The following is a 24804-nucleotide window of genomic DNA, read 5'->3' on the forward strand; positions in this document are numbered from 1 at the left end:
AGCTACAGAAAAAGCTGACATTAGCTGAATCAGTCTGCCCTAATTTAAGCACATAAACAGTGCATCCGTGAAGTATTTACAGCGGTGAACTTGTTCCACATTTTGGTATGTTATAGCCTTATTCCAATCAACTTCATTATTTTCCTCAAAATTCTACAAAAAAGATCAACGGCTTTCGGCATAGCATTGATTTGTTAACTGTGGGACCTTATATAGACAGGTGTGCGCCTTTCCAAATCATGTCCAACCAACAAACTTATTTCATGTTGTCCTCATGGGGTATTATTTGTAGAATTTGGAGGAAAATAATTAATTTGATCCATTTTGGAATAAGGCTGGAACATAACAAAATGTGGAAAAGTTCATTGCTGTAAGTACTTACTGGGTGCACCGTTTACTGAAACATGAATCACTTGGATTTATTGCGTGTTCTTTAATTTGAGAAGGAAAGATATCGTCAGCCATGCTTTTAACAGATATTTGTACTTACGCTGGCCTGATGAGCTCTGTCGATGGGAGCGGTGATCTGTTCTGGAGGGTTTAAAGACCGTGTCTCCACAGTCACAGCCCCTCTCTCGGTCGTAACTGCTTCGAGGCTTCAAACTGCGGGGCCTTTTCCCGGAGCTCTCTTTTGAACCGCCTTTACACTTTTGTATCCTCCACTTTCCTGTGATCTCTTCTACACAGTGCCATTTCTGTCAACAAGAACCAAAGCAGAAGTAAACAGAAGTTATATTCCCTCATAAATTGTTTTCTGTGTGTGTGTTCTCAAACAATTAAAACCGTCTGATGTGCCCTTGATGTCAATCGCTTTAAAAACTAAAACTTTCCATGTAACTGTATCAAAGAACAGGTTTTTTGGCACACTTGTTAAGAGCTATAGATGTTAATATGATACAGTTTGAGGAAAGAATCACATTTCTGACAGACCTATCAGGAAAATGTCAGTCTGTGGGAAAGACTGACATCCAAAAGCAGCGGGAAAGATAAATCAAGAACGACCACATGAGACGTATTGGGTCTGTCTGGTGTCTAGAAAACAAAGTGGAAACCCCAATCACTCACACTGGGTATGTCTATGCCAAGTGCGTCACCATCGTAATTGTGTAAATACATATCCTCATATGCGCCTACATCCTTTTTGTCTTTCTCAACATTTGTTCCCACTAGGCAAAGAAAGTTTGGACTTATTTCTGTGATTAGTGCCGCTGTTTAGATGTTGTGTAAATGGAGCAGACACCACTGCAGACTGCAGTACAGATGATGAGTGGCGAGTGTGTGGGAATGAGGGTCTAAACAAGGGGTTTATAAGGCAGATCAGGTTCCCTTGGATGGTTCATACAGTGATGAAGCACTTATGAGGCCAACAGATTCATCATATTAGCATTAGACAAGCAAGGGAGAGCGAGAGAGAGAGAGACCTATTGTCACTCAGGGAAGAAAACAATGACAGATGACCATTCAAGCTGAAAAGTCACTCAGGCTCTCTCAAAGACACACAGTTACAGAGGTTCGTCCATTTCCCTGGTGAGTGAATGCTCTTCACCCGCAACAAACTCATACTGGTATCATATGATCGATTCCAAAGGACTGGAAAAGCTGTGTGACAAAAACACAACAGTGGGTGTGCTGTAAGAAAAATCTGGTTTGTCTGAACCAACATCGTGTGGTCATATTCCAAGAGCATGAACTTATAAGGCTTTTCAAAAGCAAATCTCTCATTTTAAGGTAAATTAGGTTAAAGACTGAGGTATGAGGTCTTTGTGTAGGATCCTTTTAACCATTTCAGTGGAGTGATTGATCCAAGTTCTATGACAGAAGGTAAGTTGGCATTTAAGGTCATAAAGACATAAAAATGTATTGTGGTCTGTGCTTGTAGGCAACTGGGGAAAAACCTGGGTAAGAGAGAGGACACTTGCCCGCTGTCTTTCAGCACCATTTACCAAGTAATTTACTAAGAAACAAGCCATGGGCTTTAAGGCGTTCACTATGAAGCTATGTTAAATTAAACCAGATGACATAGTTATGAACAAATATTATTCTTCATGCTACACATGTACATTTGACAAATGCCATAAATGTTACAGCTACTGCTCAAAAAGATACAGTTCTACATACGTTTGTTTGCAATTAAAAGGAGCACAGAAATACAGCAATCATGTGCTTACATGATTTCAAACAAAACAACACAGCTCAACGGGAATTTCTCCACTGCTGTCTTTAATAACCGATTGTCTCACACACACTTATGGAACTATAAAATGAATTTGGTTTGCATTAGTCAGCCCCTCAGAAACTCTCCCTGTCATGTAATGCCACCTGAAACTTGTAACAATTTGTACTGTTCTGCTCTGTCTGTTTCAAGGCCACATAATGTACAACTTGGCTGTTGGTCTGCTAGAAAATAAATGGGCACAGATGAAAGGGAAGTACCAAGAAATTAATGCAGCACAAAAAGAACTAAAGGGTCCAATTACAAAGCAACTAATGTGTTGTAGACGACTACGTTATTTATGGCTCTGTCGAATAGTTCAGCAGGCAGCATGGAATGTGACAGTCATTGCTGTTAGAAATGAACTAGCTTTCCATAATGAATATCATAGACTTATTTCTGTTTAATAGGTTGGCATAAATCTTCTTGTGTGCACATAGGTACGTTTGTTTTACCTGTCCAGGCTGTTCACAGGGTGTCTGATATTCAGCCTGTTGGCAAGTTTCTTTGACCTTCTTGTACTTGGGCAAGCTATTGGTGTGCTGAGTGGTTACAGAGTCATCCTTCTTCCTTAGCATCTTCCTGCACGACAAAAGTAAAATAATCAAGAGAAAATCCTCACCAACAAACAGACATACTCAGAGTCAATATGTTAATAAACACCTAAAATTATTAATGAACCAAAATCAGCTGATTATTTTTCACTTTTGGTACAGAGTGCTTCTCATGGTCATGGCCAATGAATGGATAAGTTATATGCCGGCTGTGTGTGCCAGACGCTCTGGGCATGGAGCTTAGCCTCACCAGTGCTCAGTTCCAAGCTGTTTGACCTTAGCTTGGCACCACATTCAGCTGCTCTGCCCCCTTCTCCTATGCAACCACCACAAGCACTGGCTGAGTCTTTGCTCTGGCCATGCCAACCCCCCTGCCCCAATCCCTGGCTGGATCCTCAACTCTCTGCCAACACAGCCTGGCTGCAGTTGACCGACAGACAGAAAGACAGTGACAACGAAGCAGAGAACAACTTGTCCCCATCATGAGTCAGGCTGTCTCGTCTTGTCTACACACTGTTCCACGGGGAACCAGCCAATCTTCACACACTGGCTTGGCAGTAGCTTCTAGTCTTTAGCCAAGGGTAATTAAAGAGTAGCAGTGGTCGTCAATGCCATTCCCTCCATTATTTAAATTTTGTTAGGAAACATTTCACAGCCTCTGAGGTACAGTAAGGTCATGTGAGGATACCAAATCATAGTGCATATCAGATTATGAGTGAGAGATGTGTGCAACATTAACTACTATGTGTTCTGCTAAATCTGTGCGTAAGTAACTGAGTGAAAGGTCTTTAGAGGCTAATCTCAGCATTTAAAGACAAGAACACATACAGAAAGCTTTTATAATCGGTGTGGAATATTGGATGAATTAAGAGTTAAAGCCACAAAAGATTAACAGTCACACTTTTTCCATTTCATATACAGTGGTTTATGGATGAGCTAGTTCCTGTACGGCAAAAACCCATCTGGCAGCAGAGGAAAATGGCTCCTTCTTTGTACTCCTGTTATGCATCTACAGATGCTGACATGGTAGTTCACAAATGAGAACATTAGTAGAAAGGTGATTGGAGGGCCAAGAGAGTGATTTTGAACAAAACCATGATTGTGGGGAAATGACAGAGAAAAAACAGGAGCTTTATGGGAGAATTTGACATATTGCAATATATAGTATTTTTATAGAATCATCATTTACGACATATATCTGGCAGAAGAAAGAACAGATAAAAGCATACTTAATGCAATCAGGTGCACTGCACAGAAAACGTTGGGTTTTTTAACGTAATCCTTAATTCTTTGATAACAGAGTGAGGTGTTTCACTATGGGATTCACCTTGGTGTGAAAAATACAGAAGCCCCAATGACACCATGTCTGTCAGTGACAAGACAGGTTGAGCAGTCCTTCGGGCTCGACCCGGATTCAACCTGCGGGTCTGCCAGAGAGGCCTGAGCATGTTTACTGACCATGCACATGGGGTGAGGGTCCTTACCAGAGATAAAAGAGCCGCATGATGGGGGACATGGGTGGGATGCAGCCTCTTTAGCCTTAGGCTCCAGCCCTTTAAGTGAGATTGTTAACGTAGACATAACGTAGTTCACAGACAGAGTGACTGTGTAAAATTAAGAGAGGCTCGTCACAACACAGCCTTTTAGGTGAAGCGATGGCCGCAGGGTTTATTCCGAGCCTATCCTTGTTGCTGGAGTCAGCTTGGCGTAACATATTAGCTTAAATTTAAAAAAGTCTAACAAACAGACTATTGCTAGCAAACGTTGTTGGATTGTTGTTAGCCGGAGTTAAACTGGTACACTACACCGGTAATCAAATACATGGTAGCCAAGGGAACAGCTCGCTTCAACACACACACCGTTCCCCGAAAAATGTTACGCCAAGTTCTTCTTGCGAAGGAAAGCTGTGAAGCCGATAAGAAATTGCGTTCGGCGACACGCTCCTTTGCAGGTCGTCTGAACGGTTCAGCAGGTTTACAGCTGCCTAGAAGATGCTGAAGGAGCTTATAATTTCACACAGGAAGTGAGAATGAGTAAGGAGGGACAGTTGGCCGTGATAAGATGATGGTGGAGCCCAGTGCATTGGAGCTTCCGCAGCTGGTCACGCCGAGGTGAATCCCATAGTGAAACAACGAGCAAATGTTGGAAAAAGAACAGCGTCAGGGAAAAGTTCAAGGACTAGATTTAGTGTTACTGCTGCGTTCCACACGGAGCTGGTGACACATCTTGTGAGTGGACCTTTCAGCAATTCAAGTAAAATCATTTTAATCCTGACTAGCCTTTGTTTATTTTATGTGTGTCTACAATCTTCCTGGAATGCATCTTCTGCCTCTTTCTGACAGTGTAGGAACATCAGGCTAAGCAGGTTTGGGGTCCTTACGTGCTCAATATATGCAAAGCCCCTTAAGACGACAAAGACTCTGCTTGTTTTTTATGTAAATCATCAAATGACCTGGTTAAATGATGTGTCAGTGCCTCTTGCAGGAACTTTCATAATGTGACCACGCGTATTTTTACCAAACACCTCTTCCACAGTTAGGCTGACTGTGGTCAGGAAATGTCTGTCAGATAGCAAATAACTAGAAAAAACATCTGTGTTGCTGGAAGAGGGTATGTGCATTGAGGCTTGCACTTTTTGAGGTTCAGTGAAATGTTTTGTCAAGTTTGTGTGACACACAATGCTCTGTAATGACATGGATGTGCCTGTGGTGTGGAAAGGGAATAAAGAAGCCTAGTTTACCCTCGCTCCACAAGGAATGTATCTCTCCAGACTTTGGGTTTCCGGTTTGGTTTGAATCTGGAAAAACAAAACGCACAAAGTTTATAGAATTCATATGGCCTATGCATTCATAGTCAGCTACAGCATGGTGAGCATGTGGTTGGCCAACTTTATGGAAGTTGATCATATCAAGCTAAAGACCTTGTGGGTTCAAGGGAGTTGTGTAAGTACTGTGTAAGTAAATTGATTATCCCAGTCCTTTCTGCAGAATTTCAGCCAAAGTTTAACAGCCAAAGTCAATCTGCCAAATTGCCCTGAACCCACTTCTTGTGCAGCTAGAGCAAAAGCAATCATTTTGGCTATGAACATTTTTATTTACTTAATCAATGAACAGAACTAATGCACATATAACACACACTGTGCAATTACTGTACATAATATCCATTACGGCATGGCATGACACATCTATACAGACCTATTGCCAGTTCTTTCCTGTTCCAGCAGCTTAAGGATGGACTTTCCATCCATGTCTGAAGGGGTGTCCAGCCCAGCAATGTGGAGAATTGTGGGGGCTAGGTCAATGTTTAGCACCAGATGAGGGTTTCTGATGATAGACATGCACAAAAGGTTTACTTAATATTCTGAAGTACATACAATAAAACCAAATGTAATGTAAAAAGAGTGAATAAGATAACACTTATCTGTGCTAACTGTGAGAATGAACATCAACATAGGCTAAGTACAGCACATTACTAAACTTAAAAATGTGGAGACACTGTAATCTGCAAGCTGAAAAAATATTATTTTGGTTGTTTTTTGGACTTACACTGCCCCTGGCTCCACATTGGGTCCTCTCAGAAAGAATGGCACACGAATGTCAAAGTCATAAGGCATTGACTTGCCCTTTACCAATCCAAACTGACCAATATGGTAGCCATGGTCTGCTGTATAGATGATGTAAGTGTTGTCCAGCTCTCCAGTGTCCACAAGCATATCATAAACCTGTGTAAAGAAATGACATGTGATTGTGAAGTGATACACAGTGGATACAGACAAGAGATACACGTTCCTGTTATCTAGAATAATTACATAGCACAGAGCAATCAATTTCTTTTTAAATATCCATAAATAACCACACGAGGAACTTACCATCTGCACGGAGTCATCTACAGACATGAGTGTCTGCAGCCTTTTCCGGTGGAGAAAGTTTGTAAACTCCATGTGGATGGGTCTCATGGGGCCTGTATACTGCATGATCCAATGTTTGTCCATGTTTGGAGCATAGTTGTAACTTGGGGTGCTAGCAGAAATCAAGGACAGATGAGACAGGCAGTTTAAACAATTAGCTGTATTTAATGCATATGCTATGACAAATAGCATATGCATGTGTACTATGTTCCTGATGAGGTTGCAGAGAAGGACAAACATCTTTATGGATCTCTGTTGCAGGGAGGCGACAGGTACACATAGCCAATTCACGATGCCAAAAACACCTGTCTGATACTTTTCACAAACTACGGCTCAGTAACAGGTGTCCAGTTGTCCACCGTGTTCAACACACACACCAATAGCTACACTGTTTGTTGAAGGAAATGTCTTCTTTCTCAGCAGCCAGCACCACTGCTGTTTTTCCATACCTTTCTCCGACAACCTCTCCCCTCACACACACAGACAAGAGTCTCCCTGCTCCACTGCGAGCTTGGCAAAGTCAAGTCATTTGAGGGTTGGCACATGCTTAAGAAAATAATAGGCCCCAAACTCAAATTTGCAACAACTTCTAGACTGAAAACTCAATAAGTCATGGTCATTTGAATTGGGGGTATTGCAAGGGTGGGTAAACAGCAAAAAGGAGGGAAAAGCAGTTTTGTTTGTCTGAGCTGACAGAAGCGGTTCACCTGTCTGCTGCATTTGATGTAAAGTAAAGAACTATAGACTACTTTAAGAATTTGACTCTAACGGCTACAACATGGCAGAAAATCTTGAAAGTTAAAGTGACAATAAATAATAATTTGTCTTCTGCTGAGTTATAGCAGTTATTATCCTGAATAATATAACAGGTTTTACCCTTAAATAAGCAGCCACTGGATTAAGTATTGTACCAAGACTTTGAAACTTAATGAAGACCTGTTACAGGAGCTGCTTTGCTTTGATCGAGTGAGCTGCCTTCTGGCCTTGCCTCGTCAGGCCTTCTTTGTGAGAAGGGTAAACTCTTCACCCACCTAACCAAGCAGTCTAATAAGCCCCACAAAAGGGACCTGTCTCTGCGCAATGGGCCACCAAGGTATGGGGCCCTGGGCACCAGGGAATCAGGAATGTAGAGGTCATTGGAATGAAGCCAGTCCATAGGAGAGGTCACACCTGCCACCTGTCACTTATAGTTTGGAGTTTCATGGTATTAGCCCTGGATTACAACAGCCAAGGACCTGCTGTTCAATGCAGAATGTCTCCTGACCATATAAAGCTCAAGACACATCCTGCATTGGATTAGCAACATTCGCCAACGTAACTTTACAAAAATATGTTACACTAACACTTTGCTATAGACAGACGTGCCAATGACAAACTGCACTGCATCTATGGTTCTTAAAATAAGTCAGGAGCATGGCACATACATCTTAGAGACCGAGTTGAAAACACCTTCAGTAAAGAATGTTAATAACATTAACATCAAACCCTGCCCTGCTATTGTTGCTGTCAACAGTACAGACACACATTTGATTTATAAGCCAGCTCCTCCATCACCACAAAGTCTCTTCCCAACCCTGTGCATTACACATGAGCTGTATACGCCATCTGCTATAAAGATAAAAGGTGTCTGACCAAATAAAGTTGCAGACATACATTTCCATTAGTGGATACCAAATCTCTACGAGCCAACATACTCTTATCCATACAACAATTTGCTCCATAACCTCCACCTATGATAAAAATGTTTTTACACATCTGTCACGAAAGTAGGTTTTCAATTAACATCAAAATAAACACCCACCCATGGTGTTGCTGTAACCACACCGCGCACTACACCTACACACAATCACTGGGGCAACCCTTTAGTCACCCTCAGGGCCCTGCTCCACCCACTTCACCCGAAGGCTAAGGCTAAAAATAAATTAATAATGTCACAAAGGGTGTTCCAAAGTACACAACGCATTCCTCTTTCCATAGGACCCGCAGGGAGAAACTACTGATTGATATGGAAAGGGTCACAAAGTCCTCTGCAAATTACACAGGAGGGAAGGGAGGGGTGGGTGGAGTGAGGGATGAGAAAACGAAACGGAAAACAGGGAGAGATAAATAGACTAAAACAGACTGATAAAGTGACAGAGGGGAATGTTAAGTAAAATAAAGGGGAGAGGATCTAAGTGAGAAACAGCGCTCAGAAGAATCAAGCAAGAGGAATACTGAGAGGAATTGGCTGTGTACGATATCACCCCCTACTCACTCATTGCCTACTCCGTATATAGTATTTTACACCAAGTAGTTCACTCACTAGTGAGCATTCAATTGACCGTTCGGACACCTACTAACTGCCAACGTGTCATAACTAACAGCTGTTTGAGCCGTTAGTGAGTTTCTTTATGCATGTTCCCCAGCTTTTCTTGGATAGTAAATCATTTTGATTTCACACTTGTCTAGTAATCAGCTGATAGCAGCTTCTCAGAAACTTGTCATCACTGGAGTTTGAGGGGCATGTCTACTGCAATAATGTTAGGTACACCAAATATGAAACCTCAAATTAGCTGTCATCAAAAAAAATAATTCTACATAGCAGCAGATGAAAGCTGCCAGAATGTCCTGGTATAATTTCATTGAATATAATGTAACATTGCAGAGAAGGAACTGTTGCTCTGTGTCTGTGGATTTGAATGGGAGTAATAATGTGAACCTGACTGGAACTTACATGTGCTGTGAAGCATTTGGGAAGTGCTCTGCATACTGAGGTGCCGAGTCCTCTGGGCCATGAGGAGCAGCATGACTAATGACCATCATAACAGGACGGTGAGGGTACATCTTCTTGGACATACGGAAAAAGTTGATACTGTCATTTGTGATCAGATCTGTGAAATAGTCCTGGAAATGAAAGCAAACCCCATAAATTAATCATAATTATGAGTGCTGCAAGGCTAACACATCTACATAAACCAGAAAGTGCACTTGGGATTGCTGAAGAATGCAACACAACACAAGCTTTCATTAAAACTCATTCGTAGTCCAATCACCATGACATGTTGCTTTTCCTTCATCCAGTCATTTTCAAATAAATGGAGAGGGGCCAGTGGGGATATGAACTGGGGCCATTGAGTACACTACAGTACCAATCTGTCGAGTCAACAGCTGGCAGCCTGCCTCTGCGTGTGTAAATGTGAGTTAGTGTGCTCGAATGTGTCTGTGTGTGTTTGTGTATACAGTACACGGGCTGTTGCCTCATCAGTGAATCTCTGCACAATTCAATGTGACACTACTTGATGGTGAGAGGAGCCAGGCGCTCTCAAATGGTATGTTGTTATGACAGCTCCACCCTTTATTCTCAGCTACCCATTTGCTTTTTGGTTTTCAGATACATTTGATTTTCCCCATTTTCTTGTAAAAACATATTTTATTTGCTTAAGTTCTTACTGATTCACTCTGTGAGATAATGAAACAGAATAGCCTAAAAATACATAAAGCTCAGGCTTTAAAATAAAAATAAACCTAAATGAGTCAAGACTTGAACACAGGAGACAGAAAACCCACCAACAGGTCCCTAAGGTTCAACGTAATGCTATTTGTTTGATTTTCCTTAAAAATTTCAATCACACAAAAATTGGTACGTTTTATTCCTTTTACTAATGTTGTATTTTGTATCTCTTTGTCAGATGATCAATGTCCAACCCCAATTCCAAAAAAAGTTGGGAAGATGTAAATAAAAAAAGAATGCAATGATTTGCAAATTTCATCAACACCAAAACATAAACATACCAGATGTGGAAACTGAGAAATTTCACCATTTCATGGAAATTATTGCCAAAAGTCAAAAACAAATGGAGGCACATTTGACAACTAATTAGAGGAATTGGTAACAGGTTAGTAACATGACTTTGTATACAAGGAGGATTTCAGAGGCAGAGCCTATTGAATTTAAAGATGGGCAGAGGTTCACCAATCTGTGACAAACTGTGCTAAAAAATTGTGGAACAATTTAAGAAAAATGTTCCTCAACGTAAAATGGTGAAGACTTTGATGATCTCGCCATCTTCAGTATAATATAATGAAAAGATTCAGAGAATCCAGATGAATCTCTGTCCACAAGGGACAAGGCCAAAAGGTACAAACTGGATGCATGTGATCTTTTGGCCCTCAGGCAGCACTAGATTAAAAACAATCTCAATTCTCTACTGGACATCACTGCATGGGGTCAGGAACACTTCCAGAAATCAATGTCTGTGAACACAGTTCACTGTGCAATCCACAAATGTAAGTGAAAGCTGTATGATGCAAAGAAGAAGCCATATATGAACATGATCCAGAAATGCCACTGTGTCTGGGGCCAGAACTCATTTAAGATGTTCTGAGGGAAAAATGGAAAACTGTTCTGTGGTCAGATAAATCAAAATTTGAAATTCTTTTTGTAAATTCTGGACGGTTCACAGAACAGGTTCTGTGGACTAAAGAGGACAGGGACCATCCAGCTTGTTATCAGCGGAGAGCAGAAAAGCCTGCATCACTGATGGCTGCATTAGTGCCTATGGTAAGAGCAGCTTACACATCTGTAAAGGAACCATCACTGCTGAAAAGTACATGGAGGTTTCAGAGCAACATATGACGTCGTCTCTTTCAGGGAAGGTCTCGCATATTTCAGCAAGACAATGCTAAACCAAATACTGCATCCATCACAACAGCTAATACTTTCCATGAAATGTTACAATTTGTCAGTTTCAACAGTTTGTTTTTATTTATGTTTTCCCAACTTTTTTGGAATTGGGGTTGTATAATTAAAGAGGTTAACGAATTTGTAAGTTTTTAACATTCAATTTTTCTACCCCGAAAAAGTTTGGTAAATTCAAATACTTGAATTGAATTATATTTTCCAATTTTAGTGGTACACTGTCTCTCTTTTTGTTGAAATGGTGGAGGCTTGAGAGGCATGAGAATGGTGAGGATAGCTGAAAGAATGAAATCATAACTAAGGATCAACACATAAGGAAATGTGAAATGTACAGAAATGTATCAAACAATCTACAGGTGCGATACTCTATCAAAACCCTTTTTAACATGTATAGTGGAGTAGTTCTGATGATCTACTTCACATCAAAATGAACTAAAATCACAATAGCTTTTGCCAAGTTTCCAATAGTACAATAACCGTTCAACCTGCAGCTTTGGCATGTGGCTGTTGTTGCCTGGCATACAACATGCGGAAGGGTGTGCCATATTGAGAATAAAACGGTAAAGGGTGATTTCTCTGAAATGTCAGGAGTGGGTTTGGCTGATTCACCCTGTCTCTATTAATAGTCTTTATAGCTGGGCCAAGTTTTTAATGACCTGGCAGCTAAAGGGCCTATGGAGGTTGGTGATTGCGTGCCTATGACAAGACATTGCTGTACTTGTTTTCTTTGTGTTGTCAGCTCTCCAAAAATACGAGCTGCTGCTAAGGGCCCTGGCAAGTCAAAAGGAAGGGACACTGTCATGAAGAATTCCTGGCCCCAACTCTAACATGATCAGGGAGGTGAATAGAACGACATTTTCCAGAACCATTTGGAGATTATTAGTGTTGAATGGCAGCCTCTAATACAAATTCATTCACACATGGTTTGATTTCCCAATGACCTTCATCTGCTTACACTGAAACTTTATCAATTCTAGAAAAAGTTTAAAAGTTTTAAAAAATGTCTTATGGCTTTTTCAGTGAGGAAGGTTGTTTGATTTTTAAATATTTTTAAATGAGGAGTGGTCTGTCAATTTTAAACTGCTTAAGCTGTGATTAGTAGAATGTTATGAAACCAATACAGTATATCGGTTGCCTTGTGTTTTTATTACAATTCTTATAGTAATAAAAAAGTGTAGGGACCATATTCTCAAAATAAATCTCACACAAAAGGTCTTTGACAAAAACCTCAACCTCAATGAACTCATCCCCCTACAGATGGAAAATCAGATGGGATCTAATTGGATAAAATCACTGGGCACATGCTTCATCTAATCACAATGACTTGGTTTACCAGCTGCAATCTGTGAGGAGTACCATGACCTTCTCACCCTGTGTGAATCTAAAAAGAGGTACTGTGGCCGTCCTAGTGGTTGCAGGTTAATGGTTTTTGGCTGTAAACTGCAAATAGTGTGTCCATTTGGTTTTAAACCACAATCTGCTGACCAAGCCCATGTCATGTAAACACCTTGGCCTCAGCTTGTGGGTGATTTTACACTTCAGTCCAAGTTGGCAGTAAAACGGCAGTTTAAACATTTGTTTGCTCATCTTTCAGGCAGGCCATCTTGAAACTTGACATATATCCAAACAATAAAGTCTACTCATGGAGTCCTAATGTACACAGGACTGCACTACCTGGGAAGATACTGGCAGGAAGCTACGGAAACAAACTGACGTTTCCAAGAAAAGAATTCAGAGAAAACTGATCATTAATGAAACGGAAAGACTCGGAAAGTGTAAAAACATTTCTCGTCTCCAGTGTTGGACGATGGTAAAGTGAAATTCCCCTTTATTTTTATTATGGTAGTATAACATAAAATCCTTCTGCCAAACTTTATAGTGAGACAAAAAGGAGAGGAAAAAGGCAGAAGCCAAACACAAGTGCAAGTGCTGTTTATCACAAACACAATTAGCTTCTTATAAAGAGCTTGAATTTTACGGTGTCTAAATGTTGAGTCAAGGTGTGTAAGAATAAAGGGATGCTCCAGAAGCCAGCTCATTCCCTTTAATTCTCACATGAGGATTCTTGCCAGTCTGGATCTCAACACTGTGATAAAAGAAGTGATTTACTGCCTGTACTTACAGATGAGTAAAACCTGCAATTTGTCAGGCAAAGTCTTTTTTTTAGGTCGTGAAGAAAAAAACAACAACTAATGAGTGATTGAGTTAATGATCTTTCTTCAGAAAAAGAGAAGGTACATACCTTGGCATAATCTGCACCATGTTTTTCTTTGTAACCATTCCGACACACAGTATAATTATAGAAGCGGGAATTTTTGATCAATCCAACCCATTCACGCCACCCAGGTGGGATGTAGCTGCCATTGTACTCATTGAGGTACTTTCCAAAAAAGGCTGTAGAGGATAAGAGCGAAAAAAATAATATTACTTATAAAGAAAAACATTTTTTTTAATTTTGCACAGTAGCACAAATTTGTCTCATGGGGCTTGATTTTTTTTATTTTTAAAAACCAGTGATTATGTGCGTGCATGTGACGGATAACCTTTTTGCTTGTCTCCTTTTCCCTGGCTTCACTGCACTGCATTCTTTAACATGATGGGCAGGAAGCCAGTCTATCCCAGAGAAGGCTAATTGCAGACTAACACAACAGCTCAAAAACCACAGGCTTTGCTGCAGCCCACAAGACCCCACTGAGCTGCCCAGGCCAATGGCTGCCTATCACTCACACAGACAGTGTCTGATGAGACACGACGGTGACCTGGCACGAACACCATATTTGCATTTCTCACAGCAGACAGCAAGATTGACTCTAGCTTGCTAATGTGAATGTAAAACAGCTTGAAACTTTGAGCTGGGAGTATCATTGCCATAAGGGAGGTGGTCAGCCACTATAGGTGATCCAACGTAGATAAAATAATAAGAAAGCAACACCGAGTCTCTGTGTGTGCATTTTTTTAAATTCACAAACCTGTTCTGTAGCCTGTGTTGTTGAGGTAGACAGCGAATGAGCGTGGCTCATGCTGAGCTTGCCATGAAGGAGAGGAGCAGTTCTCATTATTGGTGTAGGTGTTGTGGTTGTGAACGTACTTTCCCGTCAACATGGAAGATCGTGACGGGCAGCACATGGGTGTGGTGACAAAGGCATTGGTAAAAGTGGTGCCTCCATCTTCCATGATCCTACGCGTTTTATTCATTACCTGTAAAGAACCTTGAGAATAAGGCAAGAAGATCAGTGTTAATTATTATTTATGAAGTGTTAATACTGTAAAAAAACGGGTTGTGCCTGTAAAAAATTGGCAAGCCTTTATTAATTTAACATGGGCAGCCTATTTAAATTACTCAACATTTGTGATTTCTCAGTGATTCAGCAGTCAATAGGCCAGATGGCAATTCAGCTCAGGCTTAAGGTGCCTATTTAATATTTCATGTGCAGACCCAAAGACAAAGAAAGCAAAAAAGAAGCACATGCATGAATGTAAACAGTCTAACAAAAAATATAAAAAAATATATCACCCAATTGTTAAGGTAGAAGGAGGTAGAATTCCAGGAACACCAGAAACCATGGTAGCCTTACCTAATTCAACATCTTGGTCATCAGTCATAATGAGGACAATGTTGGGCCGGATGTTTCTACGGTCTCTCTGGATGCGACCCCTCAGGCCCTGAGCCCTGGTGGTGGTGAAGGCCCAGCTACCTGGAGCCCAATCTAGGGACAGCAGAGCCAACCAAGCCAGCCACTGCATCAACATGGTGGCTGAGACGACAGGCCACGAGATGGATATATGGAAGACTTGTTGGTCAGATGAACGGAAGGAGAAGAGGTCCAGCCAGGCCACTCACTCACACCTGTGCAGCTCTCACAGCCCTGGTTGACTGTGTGGAGACAAACACAAAAGATGATAAAAAAGAAGCCCATTGTAAATGAATACAGCAGTGAAGTGCTTAATAGTTTTTAGAAAGTCAAACATTTTCATAATAAAATTTCAGCATATTTGCATCAGATGAATTGAGTGCATTACCCCAACCCCTGAAAATATTTTTCAAATAAACAGCAACATTTAGAAGTGCACATCTCACCTCAGGGAATCCCAAAAACCTCATTTTAATTAGTATTTGGAGTTATATCCCTGGACTTTTTCACGCATTGTTCACTCACTCCTGTGTCAGATAACACACTCACACATGAAAACTTTCCATTTGTAGTGAAGCGCTGTTGTTCAGCTACGTCTGACGCGATCATTCTATTGGCTATTGGCTCTCAGAAACCCACAGCCTCTCTATGTTAGCCAATTGCAAGCCACCTTCCACCTGTCATTCATAAGTCACCCCCCTGGTGAGTCAAGCATGACAGAGGGCCAGTGGGGAGGATGGGACCACACTAGGGTGGAGAGGGTTAGGGGGCATGAGAGGCGGAGAGAAGGTTTCGCTACATTAACCCCAGTGCCACTGTCGCCAATCACAAATCAGCACTGAGTCGTCACAGCACTCTGCAGCCTCTTGCACACTAAGAATGTCATATTTGATTTAAAACCACATCTTCGATGAATTAAAATTTATATTAAACTTGAGGTCTCCCTACAGATATTGATAGAATTAGGTCATTGCGTCACCAAACAAGAGCTCACACTTTATTAAAACAAACTCCTATTAAATTCAATAAAATATGGTTTAACTTCTCTGCTAAATTCATGTAACAGCAATATATGCAAAAATGGCTTGAGGCTGTGAGATGAACCATTAAGCTGTAATAATGAGTACTCTACCCTTTAAAAAGGTGCCTTAGCACCATGCTGCTTCCTAATATAAGTTCATGGCCTAAAAACAAATCACAGGTCTATGACATTGGAGCCTTTGTCTAGCCCCACTGAGTTGAGCTGTCCTGAGCCTCATTTCCTAGAAGGACCGGCCCAAATTGGCAAAAACCTGAAACTACAGGCTAAAATAAATTATAGTTTATGGGGTCTGCAACATAATGCAAGGTACACTAGAAAAGTGTATAAAAATTTTAAAAGTTGAAATCAAAGTTCTTTTTTGTTTTTTTGTGTTTTTTTTTTTTTACATGCATGCATTACGTTTACCTACAGTCTCATCTGCTTAAACTAATCTAAGCTTTTTAAGATGGCACAGTATCATTTTATCATGGTTAAGGAGTAGACTAGCATAAAATATTTTATGTTGCAAGAGCATGTCCACAGATCAGCCTAAACATACTGTTGCAAATGACTGCATCAGAAAACACTTACTCTTACTGAGGGGTCAAATTGATGTCCCAGCATTAAAAAACACCCTCTAAATTATCCTTAAAATTCTACAGCAATTATCCAATCAGACATTTGGGTGAATAGGTCAAAGTCATGTTCATAGCCTGGCCTAACTTTGTTTATTTGCTTTTCTTCCAGTTGGATGCTGTCTGTGATAAGCAGCAATTTAGACAGAGTTTTAAGAGCACTTTGGTCTGTCCTGCATTTCAGACTTGCAATGTCCGGGGCCAGCCAGCTCAGTCAACGTGACAGCTCTGTGCAAACATTGGCACCGTTTGGACAAACACCCCACCAGCAAAGGATGGCAAAGTGCACAGAACCTCACAGTGAATTAAACACAACACAACCACCATACAAACATATGGTGACATGCAAAATATCATAAGACATCGACAAACAAGTCTAGGATCCACAAAAATACATTCCCCTGGTATGAAGGTCCAAGCCCTCCTACATAAATGGCAGCTTGTCCCAGAAACAATAGATATAGTCCAAATCTAGACAAAACTCAAGTCTCGATTTCTGTCAAGCTAAGACCTGATTTAACTGCATGCCAGTCAGCCAACTACGGTAATGTTAGCAAACAAGACAAATAGGATTTTTATATTCCAAAAGTTAACAGCAATAGCCTCTTCATGCAACTCAGAGAATTGAGAAAACAGACAGAACGCCTCATTGTGGGGTATCTGATAAAAGCCTGATGTGGCTAGCTCCACTGGAGTCAATAGTTTTTCATGAGCCCGACAACAGACTGTGCTCACCTTCACGTTTTGGCATTCCCTGCACCCATCTACCCACTCACACACCCTACCCTCTCTCAACTGTCACACCTGCACTTTCCTACCCTGTCTCTCTCTCTTCCCATCAATCTTTGCACTCATTTCCCCTCTCACCCTGTTTTTCCCAGCCCTGCTTCCTATTTCCCGGCTTTTATTTTGTAGTCCCTTAGCCCCACTTCCTCTTCATAGTCTTTTCAGTCACTTTACTCACCTCATTAATCCTGATTGTTTTCACCTGTTCCGCGGCCTACTTAACCCAGCTCACCCCACAGTTCCCTGCCAGATACTCGCTGTTTTTCCCTGCAAAAAACAAAACACAAACTCTTGTTTTTGGACTCTGTTGCATGTTCACATTTTTTTGAATAAACCCCTTTTAGTTACCAGACTCGCTCCAGTCTTCTCAATTTGGTCCACACTCACACTAAGCCTGACATAGTTACACTGGAATAACAGGGGTAATGAAGTGCCACATATAAAGACTAGAGACACACAGGCTAAAATTAGGCTGTTAAAAAGAATCTGCTACTGGCACAAATAAAAGCAAGACCTTTAGGTTACCTCTCTTCCTAAATCTATTTCACCTGATCCATTTTCCTAGTGGATTAGAGAATCCTCATCTGAAGTTTGAAGCAAAAGATTTCTACCAGCTCTGTGGGCCAAAGGTACCCCTGGATCAGCTGAAAGCTGTCCATCTCAAAGGGACACTTCAAAGGAGAAGCAGCAATTACTTCTAAATAGTGCAACGTTGATATCTCATCTTCCTCATGGTAATTTAATATTAGGGGCTTAAAGCTGAAGAGGAAATTACTAGTTTCTGTAGCTGACAGGACCAGTGTGTAGAACAATATGCTGTTTAGTCTAACTTGTTTTCTGGCACACTTAAACACAAGATGCAGAAGAGGGCATGGAGTACAGCTCAAGATACTGTGTGCAAGATGCAACCCATAAACTATAAATGCACAACACAATATCAATCAAGTGCTATAAAGTTATATAGTTGGCTTCTAAATCTTTTTGTTACTGCAACTGCTCTTGCATGCATCTAAAATATGTGTTTAAAGTCATGTTGCCAATTTCACGAACCCCTTGGGAATCAGCTATGAGAATGTTTCGTGTCATTTTTATAAACCCTTCATTGTGAGTAATGATTTATGTAATTTATTTGTGGCGTCTAGTGTCATACAGTAGAATCAGCTTCCTCTACACATCTGTGGAACAGACAAGAGCTCTTTATATCTGGACAGAGTCAGAGGACTATGGAGCACATAGTTTCTACTTCCTCATTGTTTTGAAGGATTAGCACTAATGACCCTTTAAATGAGCCTTTACTGTAGTGATCATGGTTAAGCTGGGGGAGGAATATTGGGGGTGAATGGGAGCAACGTAAAATGCCCAAAGGTTCAAAGAACTGGAACAAAAAGGCCACTATGGAGTTTTCAGACACGCAGCTGCCAGATACATAAAAGATGGTCAATTTTCAGATTAATAGCCATCAACACTAGGGACTTTTAATACACCTCAACACCCCACTAATCTTTACTTTCATAACAGTAACCATTTTTTTTTTCAGAAAACAGCTCTTTCATTTACTCTTCTTTGGCACATGCAGCATTGCTCAGTGATTTGGTATGGCTACACAAACAGCTGGGCTTTGTGCATTGAGTAAAGCTGAACATAATAGAGTTGCTGCTTGTGTAATCACCCAGGGCAGCACTATTCGGCTGGTTGGCAGTTGTGCCCTCCCATTAGGGCCTCAAACCACACACCCTGCTGCACCCTGACCCTTCTCTGACCCGCATGGTAATATGGCTTTGATGGTGGCTTGTTTAACCTAACCTCAGCAACCTGAGGCTTGCCACAAACAGGGGTTGAGAGGGGAAATTCTGATGAAAGAAAAAGAGAGGATGGGACTCCGTTCAGAGGTAGGACGATGGAACAAAGAGTCTTGTAAAACCGGGTCTTGAATAGCCTGCATATTTATTTTAGCAACAGTAAACAGACTGCATCTGGCAGTCCATATATTTATTAGCCGACACTGAAAAATGGTAAAACACTGAGAAGACACATATATAATATATTTCTTCTGTAAAAATAAGCCATGTAAAGCTTAGAAAATTTATTAATCTACTAATGCCTGCTTTGGATTTAGTTCAAATGGAGAGATGGAACTGTTGTGGGGGGGGGCTTCGCAAAACAAGCCGTCAAACCCAAACCAGATGCCATGCCCCAGTAAAGTAAATCAGTCATTCATAAAGGCCCTTGCCATTAAGGACAATGGCCATTTCAAAGCACTTCAAATCCCCTCTTATTCTTGTCCATTCTCTTTCTCTCTCACTGCGCTATTTGCCCAGTCCATCTCTAAGGCAGCCAAGTCATGAAGGAACAATGGCAAAGAGAGGGGAATTAAAGTCTGATGGCATAGTTTGAATTCTGTAGGCTGTTCTGTGCCTTTAAGTCTATAATCATAAATCTGTGCACAAACTATACTCATGTGAAGATAGAGTAGGGATATAGTGCATGTACAAAGTGATCTAATAATCAATGCCACACAGATAAAGATGGAGAACAACAATGTTCCATCTCCTCATTTCTGCTTTAGACCGCATACATTTTTCAGTGCAGCCTGATGAGCATGGCCTTACATTAATATTGAGGTTTGCCTAAATATTTCTATAATCCTAGAGAATTCCGCTGGTCGGCTGCCATGAGAACTGACCAGGGCCTTTCACACTGTGTAGGGCCTGTGTCAGGGCCCGCTGTGTCTGGCAGGCCAAGGGTAGCACATTGTACCCACTGAGACCCGGCGGTCCACCACACTGAGCTCACTGAACAAGAGCTCTGTCCCAGTGCACTTACTTGGCTGTAAGTACACACTGGGAAAAGACTCAAACCTTGGTGGGTTGTGACTCTTAGCGCCACTGATTTGTTTAACCAAAATTCTTTAACTGGGGTAGAATCTATGACAAAATTCCAGTGAGATAACCCAAGCACAAGGCAGAAATTACAGTTAACTGGTTCTTTGTTCCAACTTGATTATGGCTACACCACTTTCTACCCTGATGGTGTATTCAAAATCTATGTCCAAGCTTGAACTATAAAATGTCCCATGTATTAGCTAGAAGTTATTCCCATCTACTGGTATGCAGAATGTTTGTGTAACAACCCAGGCTACTTTAATGAAGAAGAATGACCTCAATTCAGCGAAATGTGAACCTGGAGTGGGTGCATTCATGGCTATTAGTTAAACCTCTCGTGTTTCTCTCAGACCTGGTAAGAGACCCTTTGTAGTGCCAAGGCTACCAGGCCACCCTATCAATATTATGGATGCATCTTACTATATAATTAAATGTATACTGGTCCAAAGGACTTCAAAGTGGGAATGGCCTGTGCTCCACCAGGTGGTCTGTATGAAATCATGCTTTTTTTTGTCCTCTCTGGGGACATTATTAAAACACACACGGTCATTTCAGAAACGAGGTAAAGTTGCGTATGGGGGTGTCCATGCATATCCCTGTGTTGAAAATGGCATGGATTTTTGTTTTATATCCTGAACTAAGAGTATATTCTGTTGAGCTAACAAATGGGATTAATGCCAGTCAACAGGACAGTTATCACTCATATATACTCATGATCATTTTGTTCAGTGCTTGATGGAAATGTAAAACATTTAGCTGAGGTTTAATTTTACAAGTGAAAAGCAGATTAACCATTTAGGAGGGTGAGAAAGAGAAGAGGGGAGAGGAGAGCCAACAAAAGGGAAACCATTCCTCTGATTTACAGAGTGATATGAAAACATGGAATTACAATAAGAGGATAAGCTGCATCAGAGTTATAGGATAGGAGCTTAAAGCAAGTCGCTTCTTGTTAACTATTCTAAACCATGCATGGAAGCCATTAGGGACAGATGACATCTGATGAATAAAATACAGCACATTTCTATTCCTCCAGCCACTTTCCTGTCAAAAGCCTCAATCCCATCAGAAGCACTGGGTGCGAGATCTCCCGAAAAAGTCACTGCATGGGGGGGGGGGAGAATATATTGTTCACTCACGGGTGGCTTTATAGTCTCTTTGACGTGTCAGATATACTTCAGATAAATTATTCCTTTTACCACAAAAGAGGGCTTTGGCAAATTGGTTCAATGGATTTCCACTGAGGTAATTGTCAAGAATAAAAAGAGTGACTTCCTTTTCCATGAAATCAGCGGCATGGTGGCAGAGAGAAAGAGAAAAAGAGAGCTTAAGAGTGAAAGAGCACAAAACTTCTCTTTTTTCAGTTTAAGCTCATCAGTTCACCAAGTTCAACAGCTCTGTAATGTTCACTGACTACTGACTTGAATTCTCCTTTTATAACATCGACACTGACATTGACAAGGGCGAAGAGACCTGTGTTGTAGACCAAGAACACTTCATTATAAAAAATAGCTATAGCTATAAAAACAAAACTGTGGTTCAAAAGCAGTTTAAAGAAAAATACACCTGGATACCATGTTGACTAAACAAATGACACATAATCAGGGCTCTATGCTTAGAAGAAAAGAGGTTCAGTACTCATACAGTCTGAAGAGACATATGCCGAGTCATATTTCCATTTTCTGAAAAGTCTTGTTATTAATTCTGTACAGCTAGTGCAGATCAATGATGTGATAGGAAAAAACAGGCCACCAAACCATCCAAAATGACAATTTAGACAATGGCTTCATTTAGGAGGATTTATTGCAGGACTTTTGTATGAGACTGAATTAGCTTATTTCAGGGTCCTTAAACTAATTTCTGAGTTTTATTTATTTATTTTTTTATTATTTATACTATTTCTGAGTTGACAGGAAAAGGGGAATACATAAAGAACACACTCCCACAGTCCCAGAGTTTCTTGAAATAGCAATATCTTCCACATCAACCAGGCAGACAAATGCTACTTGCATCTGAAGTTAAAAAAAATTAAAAAGCATTAACAATATGTTTATTAACAATTAATAACACAATAAACCTAATAATTTCATTGTTACCAATTAATGTTCAGACTGAGCTGTCAAATTAGCTACAAGTTAAAATGAGCTAAAATATGATTTTTCTTCTCCAAATAAAGACTTAATAGAAGTGCCCATGATTAGTTTGAGCATAAACCAATTCCATTCCAAGTGGCATCCATTAAAAATTACAAAAAGTGCTGTTTAAGCATACTGTCTGTGAACTGTAGAAAAACAAAAGCCAAGAAAAACAGACTGCAGGCCCTGGATGGCATAAACAAACTTCTCCATGGCTGTGACAAATTACTATGATACCAGTCATAAAAAGGTATTTGTACAATTGCACCTGTGCTCACCTGGAATCCAACCTCTCCTTGTCTGTGGTAATATGCAAGTGGTTATTCAGATATCAGATGTGCAGTAGAAGTCATTCACAGCAGCAGTCAGAGTTCAGTCATACTTAAACACAGACAGACATAACCTGTAATTTGTACACAAGGGCGCTCTCCTTTCCGATGCCTCTGGCTGAGTGTGTGGCTTTCCAAAGCATGCAGTAACGTCATTTCTAATTAAATTAACTTTATCCTACATGGTAAAAAGTTTTGATCTTAGTGCTTTGCAAAAACCTAAAATATGATACGTTCTCTAATTATTTACTTACAAACATAAAACGAGAAGCTTACCCCTCAGACTGCTTCTATCCCTTTACATTTAAGGAATATATTTAAAGTATGTCATCCTACCATGCTCAAGACACACCAACACAACTCTGCTCAACTGACTTAGTCAGCATAAACAACATTGCTCAATCTTTAATACTACTACCACAGTTCAAAATGCAGCCACTCTGCATCCACATGGCAAAGTTAAGCTGCTGAAGTAAAGGACAGGCACACAGGCAGACGGGAGTGCTGGCAGAGACTGAATGTGTTTGCCCACTCCGGGGGAGAAATTAAGAAAGGGAGCAGAAGAGCTGAAACAAACGCACGCTGGCTTCTATTAGTCGAGCTGTGGAGAAAGATAGAGTGGTAAGGAAACGTATTCATTCCTTCTGCCCCTGCATACAGACCCATCCCTTCAAACCTTCCCACCCCATTATCTCCATTCTGGAAAGGCGGTGGATGAAAGAGACAACCCCCCAGCGGCAGCACTTTTCCCTCCAAACTTTTGCCAAAGCATTCTGACGGCTGCTTAATTGTACGTGATACAGGCAGGCCCCATTCTCTTTCAAATCTAAAACAGATTGCTTCTCCCTGGGGAGGGAATTACTGGACAAGAGAGATGACAAAGCAAGGATAGTGAAGCCCTCTAGGGGGTGGATGATGGAGGGGGTAAAGCTTGTGGATAGTGTGTGTCTGTTTCCTGTATTTTTCTTTTTTTATACACCCCTCTGTCAAAAGAAGACTGTTTTGCCCATGTGTATCAAATGTGTGTACATGCAGGTGACACCCAAAAATCTGCCCAAAATACAGACACGGATCATGGACAAGATCTGAATAATCTTTGGAGTCCACTTAAACTATAACTTTCTTCCCTGCTTTATCACATGTTCACACCTCCCTCTCTTTATCTTGGCCTCCTCTTCTTTATCCCTCTTCTACTTGCCCCTCTCTGCGTCTGTCTTGACCCAGCTTTCCCCTTCTTTCTCTTAAGCCACGCTGCATCTATGTGCAGTGACATTTGAACAAAAGCTGTTCTGGCAATGGCATAAAATGCAATAAAAAAAAAGGAAAAATATCCTCTCGCTCTCATTCAGGTTTTACTCAAACATTCACCCTTAGCCTCAGTCATCCCTATAATCCCACATTCTTCTGTCACTTTATTAATTCTCAGTTTAAATGACAAGGATCTGATCAGTGGTCAGTCCTGGCTGAGCCATATATTGACAATGGAACTTTTTCTTCACAAAAGGTAATTTTTCCCCCTCAGTACTCATTAGGACAGAAGGCCAAGACAAAGCTAAGTGGGAACAATCCTAGACAAAAAAAATAAGGATCAAATTTACATCTGGTTCTCTTCAATAGGTGTTAATATTAGATAGAAGACGAAGGCATTCCCACCATGGATGAGCCGGATGTAATGTTTGCATGCCCCAACCTTAAATGTTCTAATGAAAGGCTCAACCAACACTTGAGGGTGCCATGGTGAGCTCCCAGATCACCCCAAATTGCTAACTGCATGCTTCCCTAGAGACATGTATTGAAAAGTCAAGGATAAAAGTCAAGGTTTTGTCTGTGTACACTGAATCTGTATAGCAATGTTTGGTCACAAGGATAACAAAGGAAGCGAGAAAGTGGCTGACTCATCTAAAGATAGCTTTACTAAATCTCACATAAATAAAGCATGCCAAATGCTCACTATTCAAATACCGGGCATTTGCAGTGATAGGACTATGCAATCTACTCTAGCGCTACTGTGCAATCAGGCTAGTATGAGGAACACT

The 24804-nt window shown here is 40.8% G+C and overlaps 1 protein-coding gene across 6 annotated transcripts in view; it reads right to left on the reverse strand.

The window, feature by feature from the left end:
* Nucleotides 1-24804, reverse strand: part of sulf1 (sulfatase 1) — a 36363-nt gene that overhangs the window by 8258 nt on the left and 3301 nt on the right. For 5 of the 6 annotated variants that reach the window (XM_067486677.1, XM_067486673.1, XM_067486678.1 and 2 more), the window contains exons 2-12: nucleotides 17604-17692; nucleotides 14927-15225; nucleotides 14321-14560; nucleotides 13594-13745; nucleotides 9387-9556; nucleotides 6635-6785; nucleotides 6312-6487; nucleotides 5961-6089; nucleotides 5507-5563; nucleotides 2668-2794; nucleotides 491-695 (exon numbers count right to left, since the gene is read on the reverse strand). In XM_067486677.1, the coding sequence (XP_067342778.1) occupies nucleotides 491-695; nucleotides 2668-2794; nucleotides 5507-5563; nucleotides 5961-6089; nucleotides 6312-6487; nucleotides 6635-6785; nucleotides 9387-9556; nucleotides 13594-13745; nucleotides 14321-14560; nucleotides 14927-15101 (1582 nt within the window). In that variant the 5' untranslated portion in view covers nucleotides 15102-15225; nucleotides 17604-17692. The remainder of the gene's footprint in view (nucleotides 1-490; nucleotides 696-2667; nucleotides 2795-5506; nucleotides 5564-5960; nucleotides 6090-6311; nucleotides 6488-6634; nucleotides 6786-9386; nucleotides 9557-13593; nucleotides 13746-14320; nucleotides 14561-14926; nucleotides 15226-17603; nucleotides 17693-24804) is intronic. The other variant, XM_067486674.1, reaches the window with a different exon arrangement.

This window comes from Channa argus, chromosome 19 (genome assembly GCF_033026475.1).
Source record: "Channa argus isolate prfri chromosome 19, Channa argus male v1.0, whole genome shotgun sequence".
In the NCBI taxonomy this organism is placed as follows: Eukaryota; Metazoa; Chordata; class Actinopteri; order Anabantiformes; family Channidae; genus Channa; species Channa argus.